General features: G+C 61.0%; 1 protein-coding gene across 2 annotated transcripts; it reads right to left on the reverse strand.

The window, feature by feature from the left end:
- Positions 1-27: 27 nt before the first annotated feature.
- SYT2 (synaptotagmin 2) lies at positions 28-27604 on the reverse strand. Of its 2 annotated transcripts, none has more exons than XM_072844772.1 (9): positions 27475-27604; positions 8965-9147; positions 8641-8810; positions 6973-7089; positions 6575-6742; positions 6246-6413; positions 5726-5843; positions 4836-4969; positions 28-4137 (listed from the first exon to the last, which is right to left on the reverse strand). In XM_072844772.1, exons 2-9 carry the CDS (start codon positions 9128-9130, stop codon positions 3931-3933), a joined length of 1248 nt encoding a protein of 415 aa, XP_072700873.1. In that variant the 5' UTR covers positions 9131-9147; positions 27475-27604; the 3' UTR covers positions 28-3930. The 2 variants fall into 2 exon arrangements, with proteins under 2 accessions (XP_072700873.1, XP_072700871.1); XM_072844770.1 differs by having other exon boundaries at positions 6973-7098.

Consider the following 27604-nt stretch of genomic DNA (forward strand, 5'->3'; position numbering starts at 1 on the left):
GCAACACCAGAAGGGAACCAGGGCTCCTTTCAGCTCGTTTCTTTAATAAGGAGACAGATATCATTACAAAATAACCATTTAACAATAAGAGACGGAAACGACAGAGTCCACACGAGAGGAAGGGGCTTTAAAAGCAGCTTCCCGCCGGAGCCGAGCGCTGCGGGGGCCAGGATGGGGCAGAGCGGGGCCGGCGCAGGGGCCCGCTCCAGGAACCACCCGAGCCTGGGACTCCCAGAGGAGCTGCTCCTCCCTCCCAGGTTTGGGGGAAAAAAGGAAAAGAAAGCCAAGCTTGTTGCCAAGCCTCGTGGATTCGCTTCCTTTTAACCCTAGGAGACCGAAGCCGAGTGTCTCCGTGGCATGGCTGGGTTTTCACCACGGTGCAGCTGGGAGAGGGGAAGCCAGCTGTCGTCCCCAAAACGGAAACCACCCAACCGGACACGGCAGAAATAACCCAAATTGCTCCAAAAAGCCTTTTCACCACCAGATCTTCGCCGCATCCCAGCCTTTCCTTTGCAGAAATGCCACCGGCAGGTCAGCTCTGCCGTCTGTGCCCAGCGCTGCCCCATCCCCTCACCCAGCATGACGGCGGTGTCCGTTGGCCACTGAGGCGGTGGCTGATGCAGCTCGTCCTGGCAGCCTGGCTCCACCACTGAGCCCCACAAAACCAGGGGGGACGGTGGACACACGGGGGGGAGGGGGGGTCACGGCTCACCTGCGCACCCATCCCCGTGGGGTCCCGGCACACCGTAGTCTAATATGGCTTCTAAAGTTGCTCTGACAGTGAAATGCACCAACGCGACACAGGACGCCGAAGCCACGATGTTGCCGCTACCCGGCCATGGTATAAATGCAACAAGATACAGGAACAAGACACACATGGAAGTCACAGCTGCATCGGTGACGGCTCACCCTCCGCTGGCGGGACTGGCTTGGCATGCTTTGCTTCTTGGCATTATTTTCTTCTTTTACATTGTTTTATTGTTTTTTTTTTTATTTGGGGGAAAATAATCAGGGCGGTGGAGAGCACTCAAGCAATGAGTTTTGTTCGTCACCGTCTCTGCCTTGCTGGAGATACGTGGTCAGGACGGAGGTGCTGGCGGTGGTGAGCGGTGAGGCAGGGCGTGCAGCGCCACGCTCGGCTTTAACCATGCTGCTACTGCTATGTGGCTGCATCTCATGCACTGTTCATGGTATATACAGCTATGTCTCCATATATTTTTAACTACACACAACTAAGGGGGGGGTCAGAGGCAGCGCAGATGGCTTTGGTTATTGGTTATATTGGTTATTATTGGTTATTTTTCCCTTTTTTATTAAAAAAAAAAAAAATATGTATTAAAGTCACAGTTTCCCCCCCCCCGAGGCTTAAAGAATCCGAATGGAACCAGCTGGGTGGGACCTCTGCTCCCGGTGAGACCCTGGGCGATGTGGCGGGTCTGGGGGTGCGGGGGGGGGGGCGTGCATGGGGGTGAGCACATGTGGGTGTGCACGTGTGTATGTGTTCAGGCGTGTGTGCACACCTCTGCCTGCTTCCCAAGGAAAGCTGTGGGGCCGTGCACGCTCACAGACCGCCAACAGGAGGGTTTTAGTGCTCTTTCCAATTCCTTCTTTTTTAACCCATTTCCACATAAGGCAAACGCCCCCCCCCTCCCCCCGCTGCCCAGACGCACTCCGAAGCGAGACTGATTCAAGAGGCCAAATCCTGCCAGTGCCCCTGGCCAAGGGGCATCAGCTGCCCCCAGCTCCCTGTTAATTAAAAGCACCCCGAGATTTCTTCTTCTTTGGCTACACAAGCAGGGCAGGACCTCGTTTGCCGACACTGACACATCTGTTAGGAAAAGGGACTAATTAAACCTGGAGGTGGCCCTGTGGGACCACTTGCTTGATGGCCCACAAAGTCCCTGTTGCCCGGCGTGGCCCCAGTGCCACGTTCACCCAGCCCAGCGGAGCTGCAGCTCCACCAGCCATGCTGGGCCCCGGGCCATGGGCCAAGCACAGCCGAGGGGGTGGTGGGAGTGGTCTTTGGAGGTCTCTGGTTCAACCTCCCCCACCACCATACTGCAGCTTGGCTAACCAAGCCCTGAACCTCCCCCATGGTCAGAGACGTCCCTCCCTGGGGACCTGTCCCAGGGCTGCACGTCCCTCATGGGGAAGGGGCTCGTCCCCGTGTCCAACCTGACCCCCCTGAGCTGTGGCTGCCACCAAGTTTCTCATCATCTCCCCACCTCCAGCCAGGGCTGAGATGCCCTTTGGAAAGTGGGGGCCACAGGGAGCTGCCGAAGCATCCGACGGCACCGGGGAGAGCTCAGTTTTGGCACTTTGTCCCTGGGCTCAGGACACCCTGCACCAAGGTCCCAGCCTGGGCACTGGACCCCCAGAGCAGTGTCCCCGATGCCCAGGGCATCCCCGGCTGCACCCCAGAGCTCTGCTTCTCCACTGCAAGACCCCCTCGCTGAAGATGCAACGCCCTTCGCTGCTTAACTGTGCTGAAACCCCGCAAAACTGAGTCCAGGAAAGCAAAGCGGAGCAGGGAGAACAAGGCTGCTGGGGAGTCGGAGCCGGGACAGGGACAACCAGCTCACGTCAGTGCCCCAGTACAGACTGGGCTGAACTGGGCAGAGCTGCTGGACCCTCTCCCAGCTGCAGGGAACAACGTTGCCTTTCCAGCTCAGGCGCTTGGTCCTGGCTTGTCCCATGGTGGGAGAGGTGGCCCAGAGAAGCTCTTGCCCACTGTCAGGGACATGGATATGGCTTATACCCCCAAGGGGAGCGGGATGGGGTGGATTCAGCAGCCGACAGCCCGGTGGGGAGCAGCAGCTCATGGGGGTCAGGAGCTTTGGTCCCTTGTTGACCACGGGCTCGCTCTCGCCCTCCCCACCAGCATCACAGAGGTGGGATGCAGCGGTGGGGCTGGAGCTCCCCGTAGCCCCCCAGCTGCCCAGAGGCTGTGCTGGGGTGCCCACAGCAGGGCTCAGCCCTGGGGACACACGATGGCCTTTGGGGAGGCACCTGGCACCGCTCTGGGGGGCTGCCCCCCTCACATTTGGAGACGTCTCAGCATAAACCTGCCTTGTGGAAGCATCTTGATCTACATGTTTCAACCAAGCATGGTGGGACACACATTGAAATCACCCGGCGCTGTCCTCGCTTGGCCTCTGGGGACAAAAGACGGCTGCCTGGTAGAGGTGCTGGTGGTCTGCAAGGCGCTGCCATTGCATGCACATCCCACCATGCTCAGACTGGCCCCTGTGGCTCCAACTGCAACGCCAAGGGCTCGGCACCCCACCGCCACACCGGCCGCAGCAGGGCCCTGCCGTCCCTGCAAACCTCTCACCAGAAGCCAAACCTGGAGCTGGCCGGGGGCACTCAGCCGTCCTCAGCCTGAAGCCACGGCTCTCACCCTTCCTGGAGGGAGGCAGAGTAGGAGCGGGAGGCACCTGGGTCTCCTGCAGAGGGTCTTCTCCACTGTTTTGATGTCCACACAGCTGCTCATGCCCCAGGCAAGCACAGTGGGTCTGGTCATCTCGCACTGCCAGGCTCCAGTATCCCCTCCATGCACCGTTCGACAGTTCCCCATGTGAACCCAAGGGAAGGACGGCAGCAGTGATGCTGCAGGCTGGTGACGTGGCTGCCAGGGAAGGTCCCAGGCATGACGCTGGCTTTGCACCTGGAAGGGATGGCGGGCGGAGGCAATGGGACATGCAGCAGAAGGGAGCGATGCTGAAGAACGAAAAGAACCATCCGTGTCTTTAACCTCTTACCCTGGAAGCTATTGGGACTGTCTGGAAACCTTTCCACAGCCATCAAAGGGTATTTCAGCTTAAAACAGAACAAAATAACCAAAACCAAACGTTGCATAACTGAGGTATCAGTAGCTCTGGGTCGCTTTGACTGTCAGCAGTGCCGTGCCACGCTGGCCGGCAGATCTTCCTATTTGTTTTTCCCAAGAGCTGCATCTACTTCTTCCTCTGGCTTCAGCGAGTGCCACTGGGCAATGGGCCGCCGGGGGTTGGCCAGCATGTCGGACCAGTGCCGCAGCTCCGTGCCGGTGGCGTTGCAGCCTGTGAAGATCTTACCGATGGCTTCATTCTTCCCCAGCTTGTCGTAGTCCAGTACAGTGATGACCACCTGCACTTTCTAAAGGAGGAAACCTTCTTTAGAGGGACGGAAAGGCGCAGCAACCATGATGGCTCCATGGCCTCCATGCTGTCCCCAGTCCCAGGACAGCTCGGCAGCGCACCCCAGGGATTCCCCAAGGCTGAGGCCCGCCGTGGCCCGTTTTGGGGCAGGTTTCCCTCCATGCCCATAGCTTCCTCCACTTCCTTCCCAGAGCATCCCAGGGTGGCAGAGCCACGGTGGGGGCCCATCTCATCCTGACGTGGTCACCTGGGAAAGGGCACCAAGGGGTGGTGTGGGGCTCAGCAAGAGCTGCAGGCTACAGGGCTTGACGGGGCTGGGCTGGGGCAAGGGGCACGTGCAGGGGCTAGGGCAGGACGTGGAAGGGCAGAAGGCACCTACCAATGGTCCAAAATGCCCCTAGGACCACCCGGGGTCCCTGCTACACCTGGGGTGAGCACTACAGGGCCAGAAGTAGAGGAAAGCCCCATTCTTGCTGCGAGGTGGGGTTGGGGGTTGCATCTCCCATTGGTGCTGCCCTCAGCATCAGCCCAGGCCCAGGTTGGGACTGGACATATTTTATGGGTGACCAGACCAGAAGCTCGGCAGGAGCTGCTCAGGCTGGTGGGAAGGCTGGGACATGGGCTTGGGCAGCTGTGGGACTTCTCCCATCACCCACACCCTGCCTGCCTGCCTCCCAGGGAAGTCATGAGACGAACCTGTATCTGCTCAAAGGGGATCTCAAAGCTGAAGGACTCGTTGAAGTAGGGGTTCAGGGTCTTCTTCTTGACTGTGGTCTTCTTCTTCTTCAACCTCTTGCCATTCTGCAGCAGGTGGATCTTCACGTAGGGATCTGGGGGGGGCAGGAGCGTGCATCAGCCAGGGAGAAGTCTCAGCCCAGGATGGCGTGCACCATGGGGTAAGGAGGCCTCCACAAATAAAGGTGCTCTGAGGTTTCTGGATGGAGGCCAAAGCCAATATTTGGGCTGGAGAGGATGTGTGGGAGCAACTGGCCAAGGGATGGAGCTCTTCTGCATCCTGTGGGTTTCCTTGTAGGAGGGCTGGGGACAGTGCAGTGACACCAGTGGGTGCTGGCCTGTCACCCCTGTTTCTGGAGCAGGACACCCCAGCAATAAAGCTGAACCCTTCCAGCCATGCAGGTACTGCTCCTCTCCTGGTTAAGGCAGGTCTGGAGAGAGCTGAGGACCCCTGGGAAGAGAGCTCAGCCCTGGGATGGAGATGGGAAGACTCTTCTAGCATAAAACATGCTGTTGACTGAGGTTCTCAGCCCCAAGTCAAGAAGGAGCAGGACCAGGAGCAAATGGCAGAGGAGCATTTTCACCACCCAGGTCCTGCAGTGTCCTGGCCCTGGACACAGTGGTGGACCAAATTCGGTATGTCCTTCCTAAGGGTCGGGGGCTAATCCCATCCCCATCTCCCCTCACCCCCCAGCCAGACCTTGGGCTGCCTCCGATGCAGGAGGTCCCAGGCACTGGAGAGGGCTTCCCCAAGCCCTGCCAGACTGATGGCCCCAGTGTCCTTCCCCAGCAAAGGATGCCGAGAGACCCACAGCAGGGCAGGAGGAGGATGCCCATGAGCCAACACCCACCTGAGAGACCCCCGACATCCATCTTCTTCAGGTTCTTGGCCTCTAGGATGCAGACAGTGAGTTTCCCAGCTGTGGGCACGTACCGGAGGGAGATGCAGATATCTCCTAGCTTCTCTGGCTGCCAAGCGGAGCAGGGAGCAGATATCAAAGCTTTGCCAGTGCATCGTACCGCAGTGTTGGGACATGGTCCCACATGCAGGTCCCCCAAATCCTGGTCAACTTTCGATGCAGGCACAAGCTCAAGGGTTTGATCACTTGGGTCTGGGGCAGGCCAGTCCCAGCACAGCATGCAAGGCATTTATACTCTTCATTTTTCTTACAGAAAGGCTTTTGCATGGGGGAACAACAGGGGCAGATCCTGCCCAGCGCTCCTGGCCAGGACATGCATGGCATTCAGGTGGGACCCCACAGCGATTGCCATCCCAAGCACTGTGGGATAGCCCAGAAAGCAGAGCACATCTCAACCCCCCTGGCCAAGGGTTTCAGCTGGCCAAGAGCCTTGCGCTAGCCCCACTCTCACCTCCTCTTTCTCGCCACTCTGCAGATCCCGCCACTCCTCGATGGGCTGGCCCAGGTCCACCGTGTTCATGGGCACCTTCACCTCACCGATGATGTCATGCTTGGAGAAGCGATCAAAGTCGTAGATGGCCATCACCAGCGTCTTCCCACCCAGTTCCTGGTAGGGGACCTGCACAAAGAGGGCCACCAGGCTGCAACAGGCTCAGAGGAGCCCAAGCCAGGACCACCAGCTCCCAGCAACGAGGGTCAAAGTACGGGACTGGGACACAGTCAGGGGAAAAGATGGGAGTGGGAGACAAGGTTCCGTGTTGTGGGTAGGAAGGGGCTCACCTTGAAGGTGAAGGTCTCATTGAAGGCAGGGTTGAGTGTCTTCTTCTGCACTTTGGTCTCGTACTTTTTCTTCTTGTCAGGGAGCAGGAACACCTTGACATATGGGTCTGAGGTGCCACCCATGTCCAAAGCTGGCAGTTCAGCGGCTTGGAGGATCCCCACTGTCAGCTGGAGCGGGGAGAGGGGTGTCCTCAGCAAGACAGCTCACCTATGCACTGCAGATGCCAAGGGCTTGTCTCCAGCCCAACGTGGGGCAGGACTCCCCATGGCACAGCACCCAGCTCCCTGCTCCCTCCTGTGCCACCCAGGTCCAACAGGGAGCCTTCTCCTCTCAAATACCCTTCCTGGGCAAACCCCACTCCCCCATCTCCTCAGCCAAGCCCCAGCCCCTCCATCACCTGGTTCGCCTGGAAATCGTAGTCCAACGAGAACTGCAGCTTGCCCAGGTTCTCTGGCTCCTTCTCCTCCTCCTCACCTTCCCCCTCTGTCAGACCCATCTCTGCGTCATCATCGTCCTGTTGGTCCTGCAAGGGCAGATGAGGTGCCCGGCTCAGCGGCAGGGTCACAGCCCAGAGTCCTCATCCCCACACCACTGGGGACCTCCAGCACCCCAACCCTATTGGCTTCTCAATTCCCCCCAGGGTTCTCTCCATGAGGGGCAAGGAGACCCCCCACGCTGGGGACATAAAGCACCGGTAGAGCAGCCCTGGGGTGGCACCGGCTCTACCCACAACCATGCAGCTGCCAGGAAGCTGGGAAGCCCCCGGGCTGCTTGGTGCTGGTCCAGCTGAGACAGCGTGGGGGCTGCGTGGGGGCTGGGTGGGGGCTGCCTCAGGGTGCTGGGATGCGGGGTCAGCTCCAGTGGAGGGAGGTTTGGTGCTTGGATGGGGGGCTGCAGGCAAGCAACCTACTGCAAAGGGTGCAGGGATACTCTACCCCCCAACCCATGCTTGGGGGAGCACTGTAGCCAGCACTAAGGGCTTAGCAGGGCCATTTTATTAAGTTAGTAATAGAGATACAACCTAATTCTCCTATGTCTAAGGCAAAGACACCCCTCTCCACACCTCTCCAAGCCATGGTCCATGGGGTGGGGCCCTCAGCCCCTTATCACCTCTCTGATGTGTCCCCAGGTCCCCCGTTCCACCCTGGAAGCAGCTGAAGGAGAAGGAGGCTCGTGGTGGCACCTACCGTGGAGGGCATCCCAGGACGGAGAGGGAACACGCAGACAGGGCAGCAGGGAGGGAGGACGGCAAGAGCAGTGGGAGGGAAGAGAGCCCCGTTACAGAGAGCATCGACAACGGACCCATGGCGAGGTGGGGAATCGGGGTTTGTACGGCCCCATAGAGCCCCAGGGAATGGCAGCCCTCACCCTCCATCAGGGAATCCCACCCCACATCTCCCACCACCGCGGGGGCATGCAGACAGGCAGGTATGATGGAGCATCTCCACTCAGCGCTCATCTCTCCAGCCCTGCCTGCATGCCCGTGGTGCCCACATGTCTCTGAAGAGCAGGAACAGATGCCCAAAATCTCCCACCCCCTCCAAATGGCCCTGGGTCAGGGCCATTGAAATGGCCGGGATTGCCCTGAGCCCACTGGTACCAAAGCCTCCTTCCTGCTGGCCCCCCAGGATGGGGAGATGGCCCCAGCTCCACTCCGTGCATGAGCACTTGCCTCTTGAGCATTGGCTTTTTGGGGACGCCAAACTGGTGGGCGTTTTGGCGCGCTGGTCAGCTAAAGGCACAGCTCAATGAAATGAGAGCAACTCAGAGGAAGGCGAAGAGACATAAGGGATTAAATTAACATTTGCTGGTTCAGGTGAAGCATTGGCAGGTCCAGGCCAGCTTGAGCCTGGTCCCATCCAGGCCACTGGGCACTGGAGGAGGACAGTGCTTCTGTCTCAGCTTCAGGCTCATGCCTGCACTGTTCCATCCCAGGATCCTTGTGGCTCCATCCCCCTCTGCTGCCTGAGCTACGAGTGCCCCGACACAGTTCATAACTCAACCGGAGGGCTCATTCTACAACACCAAGCACAGGACGAGGCCAAGCAGTCCAGAAGGACATCACCTGGTTGCCCGACTTCATGTCCTTCATGTTCATGGCATTCTTCATGCCTTTGCCCTTCTCCTTCTTGTTCTTCTTCTTCTTGCAGCAGCACTTCTTGCAGATGCAGAAGCAGCAGGTGAGGATGAGGAGTCCAGCTACCACTGCGATGGCAATGAGGGCCCAGGGCGGCACTGTGGGCAAAAGCCAGTATCATCATCAGCCCCGCAGCTCCCTCCCAGCCCCAGCCACCCCACCCCACCGCCTTGTCCCACGTGCTGCACTGGGACCGGAGCAGTGGTGGGGTCATGAAGAGGGTGATACCTGGAAAAGGAGGCAGCTACTTACGGGGGATCTTGTTGAGCTCATTCATGAACTTGTCCCTCAGGTTGGTGAGCATGTCCTCCTTGCCCTCGCCTGGTCCTGTGGCCTCGGTGGAGTTCTCCATAGTGGCCACGGCCACCGTAGTGGCTGTGGCCTCTGGGGCCATCATGGACGCTTGCTTGAACGTCATGGTGGGTCAGGGGCTCCCTGAAACACAACATCGACTTGGTGGTCACCCAGGTCCCTGCTGTCCCCACCCCTCCCCATTCCCAGGCTGTGCCCCTGAGCAGCCGTCTGCACTGAGGACATCACCTGCATTGACAGCGGGGCTACAACAGGGCGCTTGATCTTCTGCTTGAGGGGCATAGAGCCCAACAGTTATGAAGGACATGAGGGCCCAGACACCTGGATTCCCTCACAAGCGATGGGAAGCCCAGTCGATCCCCATGTTTCCTGACCCCTGACATCTCCAAAGCCACTAGGAGCATCACCCAGCATCACGTCAACGCTAGTGCCAGCTCGGAGCCTCCTGGGGACATTGAGGACACTCCTAGGGGGAGGTTCGCCCAGCGAGGCCCCATGGGATGAGGGAAAGGGTGTTTGCATCCCCAGGAGAGATGAGCAAGGTTAGTTTGGAAAAGCCAGCCCCCCCCGCCTCCCCCTTTTCTCAGGCACGGACCCATCAGGCACCTGCAGACCCAACACATGGCAGCAGCCAGACCTTGCTTTATGCAGGGACCCAGCACTGGTGTGGGTCGGGACTTGCTCCCAAGGATGGGAACGGGAGAGGAGCAGCACATTGCTCTTCCTCCAGCCCCAGGGAGCTTTTGCAGGGCACATTTTGAGGATGGATGAAAGCAGGGAAGAGCCGGCTCTACACAGCCTTGGAGGGCTCAGCACCCTTACACCATGTCACAGGTACTGTGTCCTGGGTGGCTCGAGACTCCTGTCCGCCTCCCAACCCCGCAGAGCCCAGCTCCCCCCGCCAGCTCCGCTCCCTGATGGGGCATGGGGAAGGTGCTCGGCTCACTGCCAGGGCTGCAGCACTCCCCAGCAGGGTCTGAAGCACCCCAAAGACAGGGTGCTTGATGATGTGGGTCTTGCAGATGACAGGATCTTGCAGATGTGGCATTTGCTCCTGCAAGCAAAGTTGGTACAAAGTGCCGCCACAAGCTAGCTCTGGACCCAAAGTGCCTCCACGACCCAGCTCTGGACCCCTCTAACCCAGCAGAAGGCAAGGTTGCAAAGGGAAGATCAGAGCAGGCAAGAAGCCAAGGGAACTAATGGTGTCGGTGGGATTAAGGAAGATAAAAGGCTATCCAGTGGGGAAGCAAACAGCCGAGCGGGAGGGCAGATAACCATGGAAGGGGTTTCTGGGGGCATGTGAGCTCTGGCATGGGTGGAACCCCCTTTCCTGCACCCCTTCTCCCATGTCGGTGAAGCCTCCTCACCCGGAGCATCGTCCCCTGGCACCGGCTGCTCCTCCATCCTTCCCGCAGCAGTGGAAAAGGAGTGTTCTCGCCTCAAAAAGTTGGCCAGAGAGACCTGGGGGTTTCCTGCCCCAAAACGGCTCTGCCGTGCCATCTCCAGCTGCCTCTCAGGTGAATTGTGCACTGCATTACCCAGCGCTCAGCTCCACACCCGCACACCTCCCTCCTGTGCTGCTGCTCCCGGGGGCTGTGCTGCTGGGGGCCGGGGAGACCCCACGCGAGGCAGAGGCAGCCCTGCTCACAGGGAAACGGGATGATTACGCAACTCCCGCCCCACCAAGGTCTGTGCCATGAGTGCAGGCTTCGCCACCCCAACACCTCTGCTTAGAAAACGCTACAGACACCAATGGCAGGGCTGAGGTTTCTCTGGTTGACTTAAAAACCGGGCTGGTGGCAGGTCTTGCTCCTTGGGGGAAGGTCCCCAGCCCCCCACCGGAGCCCCCGTTGCCCTGGCCCTAGGAGCCAATTTGGGCTGCGGCACGACCCCTCCCCGCAGCATCCCAGGGCCCCGGGCTAGCCGGGAGCATCACGTCTTGTTTCATCCTTCATCCTTTCCAACAGCAGCACTTGCAGGGGGAATGCAAAACGTTACAGCAAACAGAAAAGCATCCACCACCGGCACTGCTGGGAGCAGCAGGATCTCCCTGGCAGCTGCGCAGGGGACAGGGTGGCTGGAGAAACACCTTTGCTGGCTCACGGGTGGGTTCATCCTCTCCTCACGCACATCTCTGTGCACGGCAAGCCGGGAGACATCCCCAACTGGGAGTAAAACCTGGTGTGACCTCCTTTAGGATCAAGCTCTTGGAGGCAGAGCTGCTGGGATCCATCCCGGCCAGGCAGAGGAAAGAGCTGCGGTAAATAACCCTTCTGCAGGAGCTCTAGGGCTATTTTTTATCTGGTTTGGGGGCTTTTGGGGGGGTCCTTCCTGGATTTTGAAACCCTGTATGTGTTTTCCACAGCCACATGTATCAGAAACTCACTTGAAAAGTGCAAGGGGTGACTCTTGGTGGTGCAGTTTGTCCAGGAGGGCTGGGAGCTCCCAGCCCAGCACAAAACACCCATTTATTATTGCAAATGCACCAAATCGGAGGCCAAATTGCAACAGCAAAGGCAATGCTCAGCTGGAAAACACTGCTGGTGCCCATTGACGGAGGTTTTGCAGACACTTTTTTGCAAGCCCACGCTGCCCCTGAGCATCTCTGAGAGTTGCTCCAATAGCCAGACCCTGCAGTCAAACCGCTATGGGATGCACCTATGACTCCTTTTCCCGTGTTTTTAATGAGCTCGGCATCTTCCTGATGCCAAAAAAGTTTCGTGAGAGGCAGGAGGCAAAACGAGCAAACCCCAAAGACACAGTTTTGGTTGAGCTCATGCTTTAGGGGACGTGGGCCAGGAATTTTGGTTGCTTGAGCTTGTCAACCTGCAACTTGGCCAGGACACAAGAAGGGCCAGAAAAAGCCATCCCTGGGTGAGTCCCACAGCTCCCGTCCCCCCGCGTCAGGGCAGGAGGGCGGCAGAAGATCAGTGCTCGCACTCGCACAGCACAGCAGCAAAGAGATGGAGACATCTCCTTGTCACACAGGGCATGAAGATGGTTGGATGAGACCAGCTAAGACACCAACATCTCGATTTCTTCCCAGAGGCTCTTTCAAGCCTCCCAGGTTTTTCTTGCAGTCACCCCCACGTCCCAGCCCCAAAGGTTTTGGGTGGATGGTGAGGTCCAGTCCTGCTCTGTGCCCACAGCAGATGAAGGACTTTGATGTCATCAGAAGGGACTCATCCAGGGGTGACTCATCTTGACCTGGTACATCCTGCAGCGCAGCTAAGGAGGATGCTCGGGGCTGTCTCTGTGGTGTGGGCTGGGTCCCCAGAGGCCACCGCAGGGTCCCTCCAGCCAAGACAATGCCAAATCCCTGTCTGATCTCAGGCTTCATGTACAGGACATAGTAATTCAGAGGATGCAACCACCAAGGTCCTGGACCTCAGGAGCATCCCTCCTCCCCAGGCTGCAGCTCTGAGACCAGCGTGGATCACCATCACCAGCTCCTCCTGTAGATTTATCCATCTGGGACATCTGTGGAGGTCAAACTGCTTGGACCTGCTCCGCATGGAGCCCCCCAAACATGCTGAGCATCTAAGAGTCTCTCCATGCTCCACCAGCTCCTTCTCCTGCCCTTGGACCTCGGGCACAGCCACCTTCATGCCCCATGGAGTGCCTGCAACCACCGCAAACACCAGAATCAGCATCACACGGCCACGATGCGGCAGCCAACTCCCCAAACTTGGCGGCGGATGGCACTGGGGGGCTGGAGCAAGAGGCTGGAGGTGCCCCACAGCGACCATGTACTGCCCCAGGGCGAATCGGGAGCTGCTGTATTTAACCCCCACCCCACTGAGGGTTATTTAAAGCAGAGGACTACAAGGGCTCCCCAAAGCTTTCCAGCAGCCGAGAACACCCGGCCTTCTTTCATTTTTGTCACTTGTCTGCTGGAGTCACTGTTGGTGCTGGCAGCTCAGCATCCCAAGGGCCAGGCAGCACTGGGCGACACTGGGAGCTGCAGGCATCCTTGCAAGGTGGCCCGCTGGGAAGAAGGGGTTGCCTCGGTGCCCCCTTTCATGGGGTGACAGGGATGGGGTCGGGATGCCGTCCCCTGCTTGCCACATGGCCGGCAGCTCCCCGCAGCCCCGCTACGATCTCACAGCTTTTCATCCCGTAAAACCACCCCTTGGACGGGGTTTTTACCCTCGTGGGGCAGCCAGAGCATTTCCAAGCAGGGCTTTGCTGCAAGAAGAGGGGTTTTTTGCCCCGTCACAGTGCTGGGGTTTGCTAGGAGGAAAGCAAACCTGTCGGAGGAGCCGCAGGCAGGCGAGCAGATGCTGCCTGGGGCAGTCTGGACGCCTTCCAGCTCGCTGCAGGTGAGGCAGCGTTTTTGCAACGCTGACTCCCCGACCTGACCTGTATTTCTGTGCCAACGGCAATCTCTGCCAAAGCGGGACAGGGCAAGCTCTGCAGGCAGCTGGGTTTGGGAAGAAGAAAAAGGCCGGGCAGGGCTGAGCACCCACGGTGGGGGATGCTGCCGCCTGCCCTCACCCCAAGCAACGGCACCCAAGAGCTGCAAGGCAGCGGCTTTGCAGGGGGGCCGGGCATGGGGCAACGCCCCTCTCCTGCCCCCCAGGTGCCGGATCCTGCACCCCACGTCTGGGGCAGGTTGAGTCCCTGCACCCACAGACACAGGGCAGGGGGGTCCAGGCCCCCGACGCCCTGCAAGCTTCCACGGGTGCACAGCAAGGACGGGGGTGCAAAGGAAGGGTGCGAGTGGGGTGTGCAGTGCCACGGGGTGGGGGACCCCAGGGGAGCACCCTGCCACGACGCAGCTCGTGGCACCCACTCTGCACCCAAACGTGCGGTACAGGGTGGGCAGCACCCAGCGCGGGGCACCCGGCCAAGCCAACCCCCCTCCAGCACCCACGTCCTCAGGCACCCAGTGCAGCGCTGCCCTCCGGGGTGCGGGGGCTCCGTGCCGCAGGCTTGGGGCCGCGGCAGCCCCGCTGCAGCGCTCTGCAGCACGACAAGGCGCAGGCTGCGATTGCCATGCTGCTCACATCCCGCTGCACATGCCGCCCCGGCCCAGCGGAGCGACGGTCCCCGGGATGGGGCAGCGTGGCAGGGGCACAGCGAGGGGCGCGGGGTGCTGAGCACCTGCAGCATGGCGTGTGCTTCGGCCCACGTGTGTGTGCACACGTGTGCAAGTGCTTGTGCATAGGGAGGGATGCAAACGCTGGGGCAGCGTGCATGCACATGTGCGAGTGTGTAGGTATGGGGTGTGCGTGTGTGCAAATGTCTGTGCACGGGGTGCGCATGCATGTCTGTGCACATGTGCAAATGCTTGTGCATGGGATAGGCAAGCACGCATGAGGGTATGCACACTTATGCAAGTGCTTGTGCAGTGTGCAAGCATGTGTGTGCGAGTGCTTGTGCACAGGGTATGCGCATGGGTGTGGGTAGAAGTGCTTGTGCACAGGCGGTGCATGCATGTGTGCACGTGGCCATACATGCATATGAGCACATGTGCTCACAGATGCGTCGGGGTGCAAGTGCTTGTGCATGCGTGCAGCACTCATGTGGCTTTGCAAGCACTCACGCACATGGGTGTGTGCGTACCCACATGGGTGTGTGCACGCCAGTGCCCGCAGTCTGTGTAAGAGCTTGCACGTAGATATGTTTGCGCGCGTCCTCTGCGTGCCAGCGTGCGTCTGCATAGCTGCTCGTGGGTCATGTTTGCACATGTGTGCATGTGTGTGCACGTGTGCACGCTGCTGGAAGGGGACAGTGCGCAATGCATGGAGCACCTGCACATTTGTGTGCCTGCACGTGCACATTTACCGTGCAAAGCCCTGCACGTTGGGGGGGCACCGAGACAGCGTGTCCCCCCTCTCAGTGCCACCGCAAGCAGCTGCTGATTGATTTCTGGAAATAATCTGGAGCGCAATAAGGAAAAACCCTCCCAGCAGGTGCAGGAGCCCTGGGCGACATAGGGGGACGAGCTGCAGAGGGGACGAGCTGCGGCGCAGGTGCTTGGCCAGAGGAAACACTGCTTTGGGGGTTATTTGGAGGGTTTTAGGGTGCTGCCCAGGGCTGGGGGGTTGCAGGCAGCGTCAGGCCTCCCTGCGGTGGCTATTTTTGAACAGGGCATACTAATTAGCATCATTAATTGCTCCATCACCTGCCCCGGCAGCCTGTGTGCTCACCGGGTGCTGGTGGAGCTGGGGACTGGGGAGAAACTGAGGCACAGGAGGGGCTGGGGGGGCACAGGCTCATAGGGACCCTGTTGCTACTCCCCCGCCTGGGTCCCCTGGAGCCCCATGGGATGCTGCAGCCCCCGCCACGGGGATGGGGGGGCTGATCCTGCCACCCACATGAGGGGCCAGGGCTGGGCAGTGTGGGGCAGGGTGTGGGGTGTCTTGGGGCAGGTGTGGGGCAGGGCCCTGGGGGGCAGCCTGGGTGGGTTGGGGGCAGCCAGGGTACAGCACGTGGGGCAGGAGGGCAGGCTGTGGGGCAGGAAGAGCAGGCAGTGGAGCAGTGTGTCCTTGGGCACGTCCCCTCTCTGCCACCACCTCACGGGGTGTCCTGTCACATCCCCTCTCCCCCACCACAGCCGGTGCGGATACAAGCAGGGCAGCCCAACCCCTCGGCCGCGGGTGTGAAGCCGCTCCCAGCCCCACAGAGCAGATTCCCGGGCAGAAGGACCCATCCCAGCACCCTGACCCTGTCCCAGCACCCTGACCCTGCCCGATGCCGGGCCAGGCCACCCTGGTGCTGCCGGGAGGGTATTGGGGCGGCTGAGCGGTGCAGGGGCCTCGGCCAGCGGCACTGCAATGCAGTCCTGCTCGGGCTCTGCTTGCCTTTTTTTTTTCTTCGTTTGCAATTTTTCTTTTTTTTTTTTTTCCCCTCCTTTTTGCAAGCTGCGGCAGCCACTGGTGGGGCTGGGGCGGCTGTTGGAGCCCTCCTGGCTGGAGGTGGGAAGGGAGCTCGACCCCCCCACTATCACTGCTGTCCCCCGAAACACCGCTCAGCCACCCCTGCCGAGGACATTCGCTGCAATTCCTCCAGTGCTTGAAGTTTTCTCTTTATTCCTCCTGCAAAACTGCACTGGTTTGAAGCTGCCCCCACCATCTCTCCACCAAGACCACAGTGTCTTAAGGACATAAATAAATAAAGACGGTTATAAATAACCATTTCTATCAGTCCTTGGCCCAAGAACAAGCATGGGTTAAGGCATCGTTAATAAATACCAGCTGGGAAGGGGAGTGTGCTGGCTGGGAAGGGGCTTTCACCACCCCCCCTGTCCTGCTCACCCCTGGGGACCCCCCAGCTCCTCCCCGGGGAGCAGCACCCCTCAGTGGATGCTGATGGGTATGGTAGGACCCACCCCGCACCCTCCAAAAAGCCAGGAGCTCCCCACAGAGCAGGACAGGGTGGGCTTCGCCCAGGCGGTTGCTGTGGAGACCCCACCTGCCGGCTGGTGGGGAAGGACCCCCCTACGGCGCGTCACCCATGCACCCCAATTACACTGCCCCTGCGGCGCGTGGTCCCCGCAGCCCCCCCAGGTGCTGCCCCCAGACCCCCTGTGCATTATCCTGCAGCACCTTGCTCTGGACCCCCAACGCGTGACCCCTGCACCCCACGGTGCATTACCCCGAGCACCCCAGCACATCACCCCCACGGTGCATTTCCCCCAGAGCCCCTAATGCATCCCCCCTGCACCCTGCAGTGCAGTACCCCAAATCCACCACTGCAGCACCCCCACATCCCACAGGACATTATCCCATGCCCCATCCCGCAGCTTCCCAGACCCCCTAACGCATCACCCCACGCCCCCCAATACATCCCCCCTGCACCCCGCGGTGCATTACCCTCTATCCCCCAATGCATTGCCCCCAGCTGCAAACACCTGGCCTAGAAGGAGCCACCAGGTCCCATCTCCAGCACAGCCCCCCAGGGGCTGTATCCAGCAAACCCCCTCCAGGCTCATCCCCCGTCACTGCCAAAATCCAGCCCTGTGGTCCCCCCCGCTATTAAAGCCCTTATAAGCCACACTGAGTCCAAAACGAGCCCTCTGGCTCCATCGCCCTCGCAGGGGCTCTGCTGATTTACCCCGGGGGGAGCTGGCTCCAGCTCAACCGCGCTCCAAAGGGACGAGCCCCGCTCCCCCGTTTACAGGCAGCCAGTGTAATTAAAAGCCGGGCTGGGTTTCGTTTGCCAGCAGCACCCCAAGGCCTGGTGGGATGGCAATTCCAGGCTGGAGCCGGGGATCCCGTCTCCATCCATCCCCAGGGCAGTTCCTGTACTGGGAAAAGCAGTTTTGACCCCAGGAAATCCCTTTCACGAACCCTTCATCCCTCCTCCTCCTCCTGCAACAGGCTCTGTCCCAGAGAGCCCCTGGGCTGCTGCAAGCCAAAAAAAGGGGGATTTGGGGTTTCCCCAATGAAGGTCCCTTGGGCAGAGCATCGCGGGTACCCGCTGCCCCGGGCAGGGGCTCCTCCGCCTCCGCACCCACCGACGGGACAGGACGGGAGATGGATGGAGAGGGGAGTTGATAGGCCAGAATTCGTCGGTTGGGGTGGGGGGTTTTTGGGGACTATGCAGGGAGAAGCGGGGTGTGTGGATGAGCAATGGGGCGTCTTCAGCCACCAGCAAAATCACCGGTTACACAAACAGGCTGGTTAAAATGGGGAAAACAGCAAGGTTTGCACTATTAAAAAAAAAAAAAAAGGCATTTGATCACCACGATTGCCCACCCGGGGTCCTTGGGACCCCTCTCCTCCAGCCCCGCTGCTGCGCTCCTGCCCTCATCAGCCAAGATGGACCAGCACAAAGGACCAGACCCAGGAAGGGAATCTGGGGACGTATGGAAGGAGCGGGATGTCCCTGGCCACAGCAGCACCCAGGCAAGCTCAGCACTCCCCAGGGGGGTGGGGGATTTTGGGGGATCCAGCTGCTGGAAACCCCCCCGCTTCTCTGCGGGGGTGGCTTTGGCAGCCAAAACCTCTCCCCGTTGGGGAGGCGAAGCCCGCTGTGATGACGGAGGGCAGAAAGTAGCAACAAATCAAGATTAATGAGGCTGAGGCAGCAATTAGCTCTGTTGGAGTGCCGGGCCAGGCTGTGGGCAGGCAGGTAAGGGGGGGCCCGACCCCCGGCTCTCCCAGCCCAGGGTGCTGGGTTCTGGCTTGTCCCGGGAGACCCCAATCTGGGGGGGAAGCTCGTTAGCTAACGAAGGGCTGCTGCCATCGTGGGCCCAGAGCAGTGAGTTATTGCTCCTTTACCGGATGGCAAAGCTGGGGCTGCGGCACCCGTTAAGTCCACAGGCTGTAAGTCGTCCCGCTGGGACGGAGACATGGGGACCCCCCAGCCCTCCAAGAACATCAGCTTTTTGGCCCCAAAACCTGCACCGCCCCGTGCCAGTGCTTGGGCTTGGATGACCAGTAACGAAACTCCCAAACTGGTCCCAAAGGGGAGCCCCCTCCCACGGCAATGTCGGCAGGAAGCCTGAGCACTACAGAGCCAGCACGTTCCTGCGATGCATCCTGGGGGCAAGCAGGGATTTCGGGGTAGACCAGAGATATCTGGCAGTGACCCAGCCAGATCTTGATGCCAGCAGCTCTTTTGCTCCTGGGAATAGCAGCACAAGGGGCGGGGGGGGGGGGGGGATCCCATCTCTGCCGGACCCATAGATGTGATGACTGAGCATCCCTCCGGCCTTTCACACAAGTGAAGACCCCCCAGCGTTCCCATGGTTTTGGGATGGGTGCCAGACACGGAGGGGACATGCTGGGCCAGAGTTTCAGCTCGCAGCAATGAGATAGGAGAGTCCAATTAAGGCAAAAACATGACTTGGCTTCTAATGGTCATTTAATTAACAGAGAATTTCTGGCAAAGGATGTGCGGAGGCATGGGGAGACCGAGGGATCAGGGAGGAGGGAGAGGAGGGGGAGCTGGGGAGGGGGACGCTGCAGGACCCCGGTGCAAAGGGGCTCTGCAACAACCCAGCCCAGCAAACCCCGGCCCCATTCCCCTTCCTCAGCCTCAGCACAAACCTGCAATAGCTGCATTAGCGGTGCCGGATCAGACCCTCCATCAGCACCAGCCCAGGCTGGCGCGGCAGCTCCCGGAGCTTGGGGAGCGCTTTCCCCCCCGGGACTCCCCCACCACCCGCACCTCCTGATATACAGTGCTGAGGGCAAGGGGAGTTTCCGCTCCTCCAGGTCCACACTTTTCAAAGAAGGATATTTATACCTGGCTGGGAAATAGGAGCCGGCAGCAGGACAGGAGAGGGGGTGTGATGGAGCAAGGATGTTCTGGTAGCAGCAAGTGACACCACGGGACGTGAGCTGCTGAGACATCACCCACGGAGAGACGCGTTCCCCTGGCCCCCCACCTGAGCACGAGCAGACGCCGTTGGCCAGACCCCCCCAGGCTCTCTGGCCCTCAGAGCCCCGAACGGTGCAATGCTGCCTGCCCGCCGAGGGAAACTGAGGCACGGTGCAGGGCAGCAGCACCTTCAAAGAGAAACTCCACAAGCAGGGCTGAGCCGTGCCAGCACAGGGGTGAACTGCATCATCCCTCCCAGCTCAGAGCCATGCCGGGACCCTGCCGCTCTGCCACTGCCTGGGCTAGTGACACAGCCGCCAGTGCCCCGCCGGGACCCACAGTGCTGCTCACCGTCCTGCCGGCCGGGCTCCGACAGCATCTCCGATGGGGACCAGAACCAGCTTGCACCCTCCCTCCGTGCTGAGGCACACTCCGCTCGCTGCCTCTCATCACCAGCCGGCACCCAGCTCGTCTAATTAAAAATAATGACGTGCTGGGGCTCGGCAGCCCTGACCGCAGGCCCTTCCCGGGAGATGGGTAATTCGGGGGGGGGAGCCACCATGCCAGAGAATTACACGATGCCTGTAAAAATTTGATGAGGTGTGCCTGGCTGGCAGCGAGCACATCTCCTGCACGTCCTCACAGACCCGCTCTGCCATGTGGTCACATCCAGGGTCCCCACCCTCACCCCGAGCTGGAGGCACTGGGGACAGACACTGCAAATATGGGCAAGGCCAGGGACCCCATGGCGAGCTCCTGCCTCGCTGCCCCACGTGCTGGGATCCAGGCTCCTCACTTGAGGAAGGGGACCCAGCCCTGGGCTCATGGAGGAGATCTTGCAAAATAAAAAAATTTTAAAATAAATGCAAGGACTGGTGGTTTCAGAGGCTGGCACCTGGCTTTGATAGAGGACCTGCTCTCATGTCACAGCAGCTGCATTATTTACAACAAAACCAAGAGACGTCTAACAGTTAAATGCAGTCTTAAAGGTAGCCTTCATCCATCATTCAGGTACCAGATTAATGGCTTCTGATGTTCACAAGTCAAAAGTAGTAGCTCCTGCTGCCGGAAGGCTGTGCCAAGCGCTGCCGCAGCTCTCACCGTCCTGGATGCACCGGCTGGACAGCTAAAGGTCAATGCACCCGCGGGGCTGGGCGTGCAACGAGCTGGGTAGGGGGCAATCCCATCCTGCCCTCCCTGCTCAGCTCCCGAGCATCTCCCCCTGCAGCAGCATCACCCCAGCCCAGTGCCTGCCTGGCAGCCAGGCTCTCTGACAGGTATCGGGGTCCCCCTCGGCACTGGCGGGTGTTCCCCCAAAGCATTGTGCCCACCTGGGGCTGCTTGCGGAGCCACCGGGTTTGTCCCTACCCAGGGACACCTCCCTGCACGGGGACCGCAGCTGGCACCCAGCGGGGCCAGGGTGCCAGGCCAGACAGCTCAGGGGTTTTCTGTGCCTTTGCCTCTAAAATCAGGACAGCACCGAGGTGAAACGGGAGCAGAGGCGAGCGACAGCACCCGATGCCTGCACCTGCTTCGGCAGAGAGGGGGAGCCCACAGCCAGGCGCTCAGAGCCTTGCCTGGCACCCATGGGTGCTGCTCCCCAAGCCCACCTTTCCCAGGGGGTCAGGCCCCGACTATCCCTCGCTGCCGGCATCGCTGCTGCCTCAGCAGCAAAGGAAGGACACGAGGCAGCTGAAACTGGGGCTGGTGCCAGGGCTCCCACAGGAGCCGGGGCAGGCGCTGCGGCAGCCGCTCCCCACCGAGCCAACCGGCGTTTTGGTGCCAGCAGCAAAGGGGCCGGTGAGCACCTTCTCCCCCCTCCCCACTACGGCTCTCGGCTTTCCACTTTCATCCAGCACTGCTGCAACACTTCGGAGACCCCATGGAAGGCAGCCACCCTGATAATTAGCTGGGAAGCAAATGAGAGATCGTGCCAAGGTGCCTGCTTACACAGCCAGGGAGCTTGGCACTGGCAGAGGTCAAGGTCCCCCTTGCCCCAGGCATGCCAGGAGCAGCCCGTGGCCTCTCCAGTCCCCGGTGTGGTGGCACGAATGCAGTCCCGTGCCAAGGAGGGGACGGGCCACCCATGTCCTTCCTACCCACGGGGAGGCTGCAGGGGCTGCAGAGCACCACTTGCCATCAGTACATCATCGAGAGGATTTCGACACGTGGCATGTGCCACCATGGCACCCATGGAAAAGGCATCTGGAGATGCTGGAGAGCATGGTCCCCTGAGCTGTGGGGACACAGCCATCCGCGAGGACACCAGAGTATCCCATATGGCACTGGCCACCGCAGCCGAGCCCCAGCAAACGGCTGGGCTCACCCCAACCACAGCCAGCACAGGCGTGCAGAGCTGCGAATGGCCAAAAAATCCTCCCAAAAAAAGCGAACGGGCGCTGCCAGTGCCCAGCCCGCTCCCCAGCACCAGCGATGCTGTGGTGGCCATGCCTTGCTCCACCAGTGAGACCAGCGCAGCTAAATAGGGCAACAGAAGGCAATGGACTGAGTTATTCTGGCACTTCAAAGGCACCACACAGCCGACAGCGCCCGAATGCTGCCCACCTGGGTTGGCACTGCTCTGCCTGCAACGCTGCCCTGCTGCCAGCGCTCCCCGGCAATGGCCCCATGCAACAGCGATGGCACCTGATCAGTATGGGGGGAGAAAAAAGAAGCCAGACAAGCTCCTGGGGAAGAGCCAGAAGCTGCTCCAGGCGAGAGCTGAGACGAGGCGGATCAATTTGAGACGGGAGGCAGGGAGCGCACACCCTGTGCTGCTCCTGAGCTAAATGAACACGGGCTAAGCGAGCAGACATGAACCACGAGGTGCCATTTCCAGGGGTGAGGCTCCATGTGCCCATCGGGCTGCAGCCCCCAGTGAGATCTCCAAAGCACCCAGCCAAGCACAAGGCGGTGATGGGCTGGTGTTAGCAACCCAGAAAATCGGCTCCCGGCCCCAGGGAGCCCCCAGTCATGCTCAACCTTCAGCACCTCTCTCCTCCCTGCCAGCCGTGGCTCAGTCCCCAGGGACCAGCTGCCTCCAGGAGCGATGCTGGCAGCTGCTTGCCCAGCTACAAGGCACAGAGAGCCCCCGAGGCAGAGTACAGCCCTGTGTCCTTGGGGCCACCCGTCCTGGCAGCATTTGGGGTGAGAAAGGGGATGGCAGAGGCACAACAATGACAGCATCGGTGGGGATGCAGCACCATGCCAGCCCAGGGGTATTTAATTGTGGCATGAAGCACCGCCAAGGCCAGGACACTGGGAACAGACTCCCACGGATAAACCTTGTGCAGATGGAGAAAAGCCACCGTGAGAGCCGGGAGCCCAGCCTGGGCGATGGGCACGGCCCCCCATATACCGCAGGGGGTCCTCTGCTCCTCCACGGCCCCTCCAAGCTGCGTCCCTACGTTGCTCCAGGTGTTTTGGGAGCACAAGCACAACAACACACGCTTTCAGGGCTGCACGGAGGAGCTGCTCCACTGGTGCATCCCGAGGAAGGCTATTCTCCCCCCCGGAATAACCCGGAGAGCCCAGCTGCCTGGGGAGCTGCAAAGCACCCCGGCTCCCAGTGTCCAGCACCCGCTGGCGAACCGGCGCCAGCAGCCACTGTCCCTTACGAGGGTCCCCCGCAGCCAGGGCCACCAGACCAGGATGGTCTCCATGAGGCTCTCATGCAGCACAAACCAGCGGCTGAGCCTGGCACGGCCACACCGCAGTTCATTGCGGCACAAGGCAGCAGCTGCGTGAGGCTGCCGGCAGTGATGCAGGGCTTGTGCGTGGGCAGCAGTGGGCACACACCAGCGCCTTCACCCCAGGCACTAACCTGGCTCTCCCCGGGCTTCAGTCCCCAGAGAAAACCCCGGAACTCCCCTGGGAGCAGAGGGAGACAGCGTCAGAGCCCTGCAGGGCATCCATGTGCTTGTAAATCCATGCACGGCACTGAAATTTGGGGTTGTTTTCCCCCTTGAATTCTCTGCTCAAGGCAAATGGGAGCAGCGGTGCTGCCTTGGGGATCCCCAGTCCCCGGAGCCCTCTGTCACAGTCAAGTCCCCAGGGACATCCCGTGTCCCGAAGGAGGAGGCGGGAAGTGTCTCCCCCAGCATGCTGTGACGTTGCCAAGCAGTTCGGAGGCTGGTCCCAGCTCTGGGGGTTTTGGCAGAATCACTTTGGTGTGAGGCATCGCAGCAGGTTCACGGGCAGCAAGGGATGCCTCGACCCACACCAGCAGTGCCGTAGCGTCGGCTGCCGGATCACCTCTGCCAACCCCAAACCAGCCCGGCGCATCTGAGGCATCCCTGCTACCCGCAGAACTCACCCATCCCCATGGCTTCAGCTCGGCCCCGGAGCAGGTCCCTGGGCCCCCCGGCAGTGGGACGATCCCCCCCAAGCCACCTCCAGCTCAGCACAGGCTCAGACAGGCCCAGGGGTTGGATGTGCCCGAGCGCAGCACCACATCTGCCCCCAGCACCCTCCTGCACCACAAGCACCTGCTTTGCTCCCTGCTTCCCCATATCCCTTAGAGATGCACCAGCCTAGAGCCCACATCTGCTGCACCCTTGCAGGGCCAGGAAGGGCCAGGGAGCAAGAAATACCCCAGATTAATTAAAACACACCAGCCTTCCTTAAGATGCACGACATGAAGGATGCCCCAACGGCACCAGGCGTCCCTTCCAGGCAGGTGGGGTTGCAGATGCCCAACTGCCGGTGGTCAGCAATGATGGATTTGGTGCAGTCAGACAATCGCCTGCACCGGGAGAGCAGGCTGTGGGGCCAATTCAGCATAGCCCTGCACCGCCATGCTCACCCCTCAGCACTGCTCCGCTCCTCCCCAGAGCCAGCTGCAGTTCCCCCCTGCCAAAGCCCTGGCAGAGGGGCTGAAGCACCGGCAGAGCCACCCCAGGGTGACAAGGAGCTCTGCCAGCCCCCAGCCCCACTGTCAGACTGGCACCGGTATCCAGAGGCACCGCAATTCCTCCTCCAGGCACCAGAGCAGATTAAACATCACTTGACTTCCAGCACGCAGGGAGCAATGGAGTGGGTGGCCCCACCGGGACGTGGCAGCCCCCGAGCTCCGGCAGGGGACACTGGGATACCGCACCCCAGGGCTGGCAGGGTCGGGACAGTGCCAGCACAGGGCCAGCACCATCCCCAGCTGTAGGATAATGCCAGTACAGGGCATCTCGGATTCCAGCCGCACGCTGCCTAATTTATGGTTTAATTAATAAATGGGGAATTATGCTGAGTTTATCCAATACTTTTGGACGCGTGATGTTATCAAAATCCCATTACTGACGAAGGAAGGCATGAAGAGCAAAATTAGCTTTGGCATCTGAAACACTTCAGTCGATGTGATAACACAATTATTAGGGCTAATAATCAAAGAGCACTTTGGGGAATGTGGGCTCCAGCAGGAGCTGAGCCGAGGGCAGCTGCAACCCAGCACTGGGACAAGCTGGGGAACAGCCGGGCTTTCACCCGGGAGGAAAAGGCCGACCACAGCCAAGGGCAAAAGCACTTTGCCAGACTGCACTTAATGGCAGCTCCGGATATTGGCACAGGCAAAGCGACTGCCAGGCTGAGGAGGAGCATGGCCGGGCACAGCGCCGAGCTCCACTGCAGGGGGTAGTGAAGAGGGAAAGAAAAAAAAAATAGAAGATTTGAAAACAAGTGGGCACTGGGTCCCATCTATTTGCTTCAGGCATCGATCCTGCTGGAGGACATCACGGCTGCCAGCTCACAGCTCTCCTGCACAGCCCGGAGAAGGAGAAACTCAAGTCATAATTAGGAGCTGCAGTCATCCAGCTCCGGGAGCTGGGGCTTTGCCAAAACCACCGCGAGCTCGAGGAAGGGCCCACTCCCATCCCTCAGGGGCTGAGCAGGAGTCCCAGCTCGCTTCGGTGGCCTTTAGCTCAAGCCCAGTGTCTGTCCCTGGGGCTCACGGACCAGGAGGCAGCTCCCCCAGGAGCAGCCAGCAGCAAATGCTACCGCTGTGCCATCCCACCGCGCCCAGCGGGCACAGCTTTGTGCGGGCAACTTGCCGGCAGAAAGGCAGATGATTTGCAACCCCCTGCCCCAGCCACATATATAAGGATATACACATATATATATTTAAGGATATATATGTACATATTCATATGTCCTCCCTCCTCCCACGACTCCGGGCGGCACCGGGCACTGCGTGGCAGAGGGGTGCAGAGCCAGGGCTGCCAGCGGCAATGCAGTGCAGCCGATAGTGGCTCACTGCTACTGCTATCGCCGGGCTAACAGGCAGCGAGGGACATGTCCTTGCCCTGCAGAATCGGGGGCACTGGGGCTTCGGGCTGGCTCCCAGCAAACGGGACACTGGCACTCGCCACGGAGGGTTGGGAGAGCCGGGCTTGGTGCCGGGTGATCGGGCAAGGTCAGACCCGCTTCCACGCTTCACCCAGATGCAAGAAGGGGACAGGGCATCGCTCCGAGAGGGGTTTGGGGGGGTGTTTTACTGGATGGTGCTTCTCCCGAGCAGCACAGGTGACATCCCACTGTCACTGCTGGCCTCAATGACCTTGGGTGCCTCACCTCCCCAGTGCCCTGCACTCCCCTGGCACACAGACCACCACAAGCCACACTTCCTCCCACCAAGACCCTCCAGCCAAAAGCACCCAAGGGCAGCAAAGGTGCAGAGCACCGGCCGCCCCAAGGGTGCCCTGGGGCTCCTGCAGCCTCCGGCAGCCCCCGGCAGCGTGCGGCCAAGGCGCTGCGCTAGCGAGGAATAATGCAGCAGGCAGGAGACGACTCCTGCCGGTGGCTGCGGTTCTGTACAGCATGCACAGGAGTGACATAGCTGCAGCAGCACCTCGGCACACAATAAATGAGAGCCTTCGCTCCAGGACTGAAGTTTTCACTGCTGCAGAGGAGCAGGCGGGGAGTCCTTCAGCGCCCTGCGGCTGCCACAGCGCAGGGGGACTTTGCTGCTGGACAACCTGCAGCGGGTGACATCCTGCAGCGGGTGACATCCCGCAGCATCCGCTGCCCCGGCCACTCTCACCTGGAGGACAGGGGAGTGCTGCACCAAGGAGCACCCGGTGCAGAGGGATGCACAGAGGCACTGGCACAGCTGGGGACCATGAAGCGATGCGTGACACAGGCGCGTGTCCCCCCTACCCGTGCCACAGTCACCTTGCAATATTGCCTGTCCCCTGCGCAATTTGCAGAGCTCTTTCGGGATCACTCCCGCCTCTCTTTAAAAGTAGGCTGCAGAGAGCAGCGAGGTGCTGAGCACAGCTCCGACGCAGCTGTGGGTGCAAAGGCTGCGGCACCCCGGTGCTGATGCCCCCGACTCTGGGGTGAGCCCCTCCTCGCTGTTGCACCCCGATGGCACGCAGCAAGTGCGAGAAGTGAAGGAGGATCCCGGAGCTTGCTGCAACCGCGGCGGGGAAATTCAGTCCGGAGAAGGGACTGGCTAGAGCTGGCTCCCGGCCAGGCCGCTACGGAGGAGCCACCGGTGCAGCGGGGCCTGCGGCCGCCCACGACCAGAGCCACGCCGCTTCCACTGGTTTCCAGCGCCGGGGCACGTTCCCTGCACCGCCCTGGGGACAGCCCTGTGCCCCGGCCGCCCCCCAGGGCCAGACCCCCAAGGGCACCCGCGGTCGGGCGCGTGCACGGATGCGGAGCTGGAGCAGCCCTCGGCGCCCGGAGGGCACCTTTGACCCGGCGGCTCGGCTCTGCACCCCCGGGGTGTCCCCGCATCCCCGGGAGGTCCCACGCCCTCCGGGGTGTCCCACGCCCCTGGATGCCCCCCGCCAGCTCCGCAGCCCCCTGCACCAGCGGCTGCACCTTCCTCCACCCCAGCAGGCTCTGCCCTCAGCTGCCTTCGGGGCGCAGCACCCCACGGGCAGCCCCGGGGCGCCGGGCACCGCGGGGAGCCGGGAACCGTGCCCGGGGAGGGGACCCCGGGGAAAGCCCCGGCCCCCGCCCCGCTCCCGGTACCGGGACACGGCGGGGAGGTCGCCACCGGCCGGGCCAGGCCGGGCACCGCCGCGCCCACCCCACCCGGGGACGGTCGCACCTCGGGCAGCGGCCCCGGGAACGGGTCCGGGACGGACTCGGCGGGGGCGCGGGCGGCCCCGTCCCGCAGAGCCCGCACTGCTGCGGCAGCGGGGAGAAACTTCGGCGGGAGTGCGAGCGGACACTTACCGGCCGGAGCGGCGGCGGGGAGCGGTGCGAGCGGTGCGGACGGTGCGGCGCGGGGCGGCGGGACCGGCGCGGACGCTGCGGCAGCCCCGGCCCCTCCGGGCTCGCGTGCGGCGGCTCCGCGCAGCTCCGC

Source organism: Ciconia boyciana, chromosome 23 (assembly GCF_034638445.1).
Source record: "Ciconia boyciana chromosome 23, ASM3463844v1, whole genome shotgun sequence".
In the NCBI taxonomy this organism is placed as follows: domain Eukaryota; kingdom Metazoa; phylum Chordata; class Aves; order Ciconiiformes; family Ciconiidae; genus Ciconia; species Ciconia boyciana.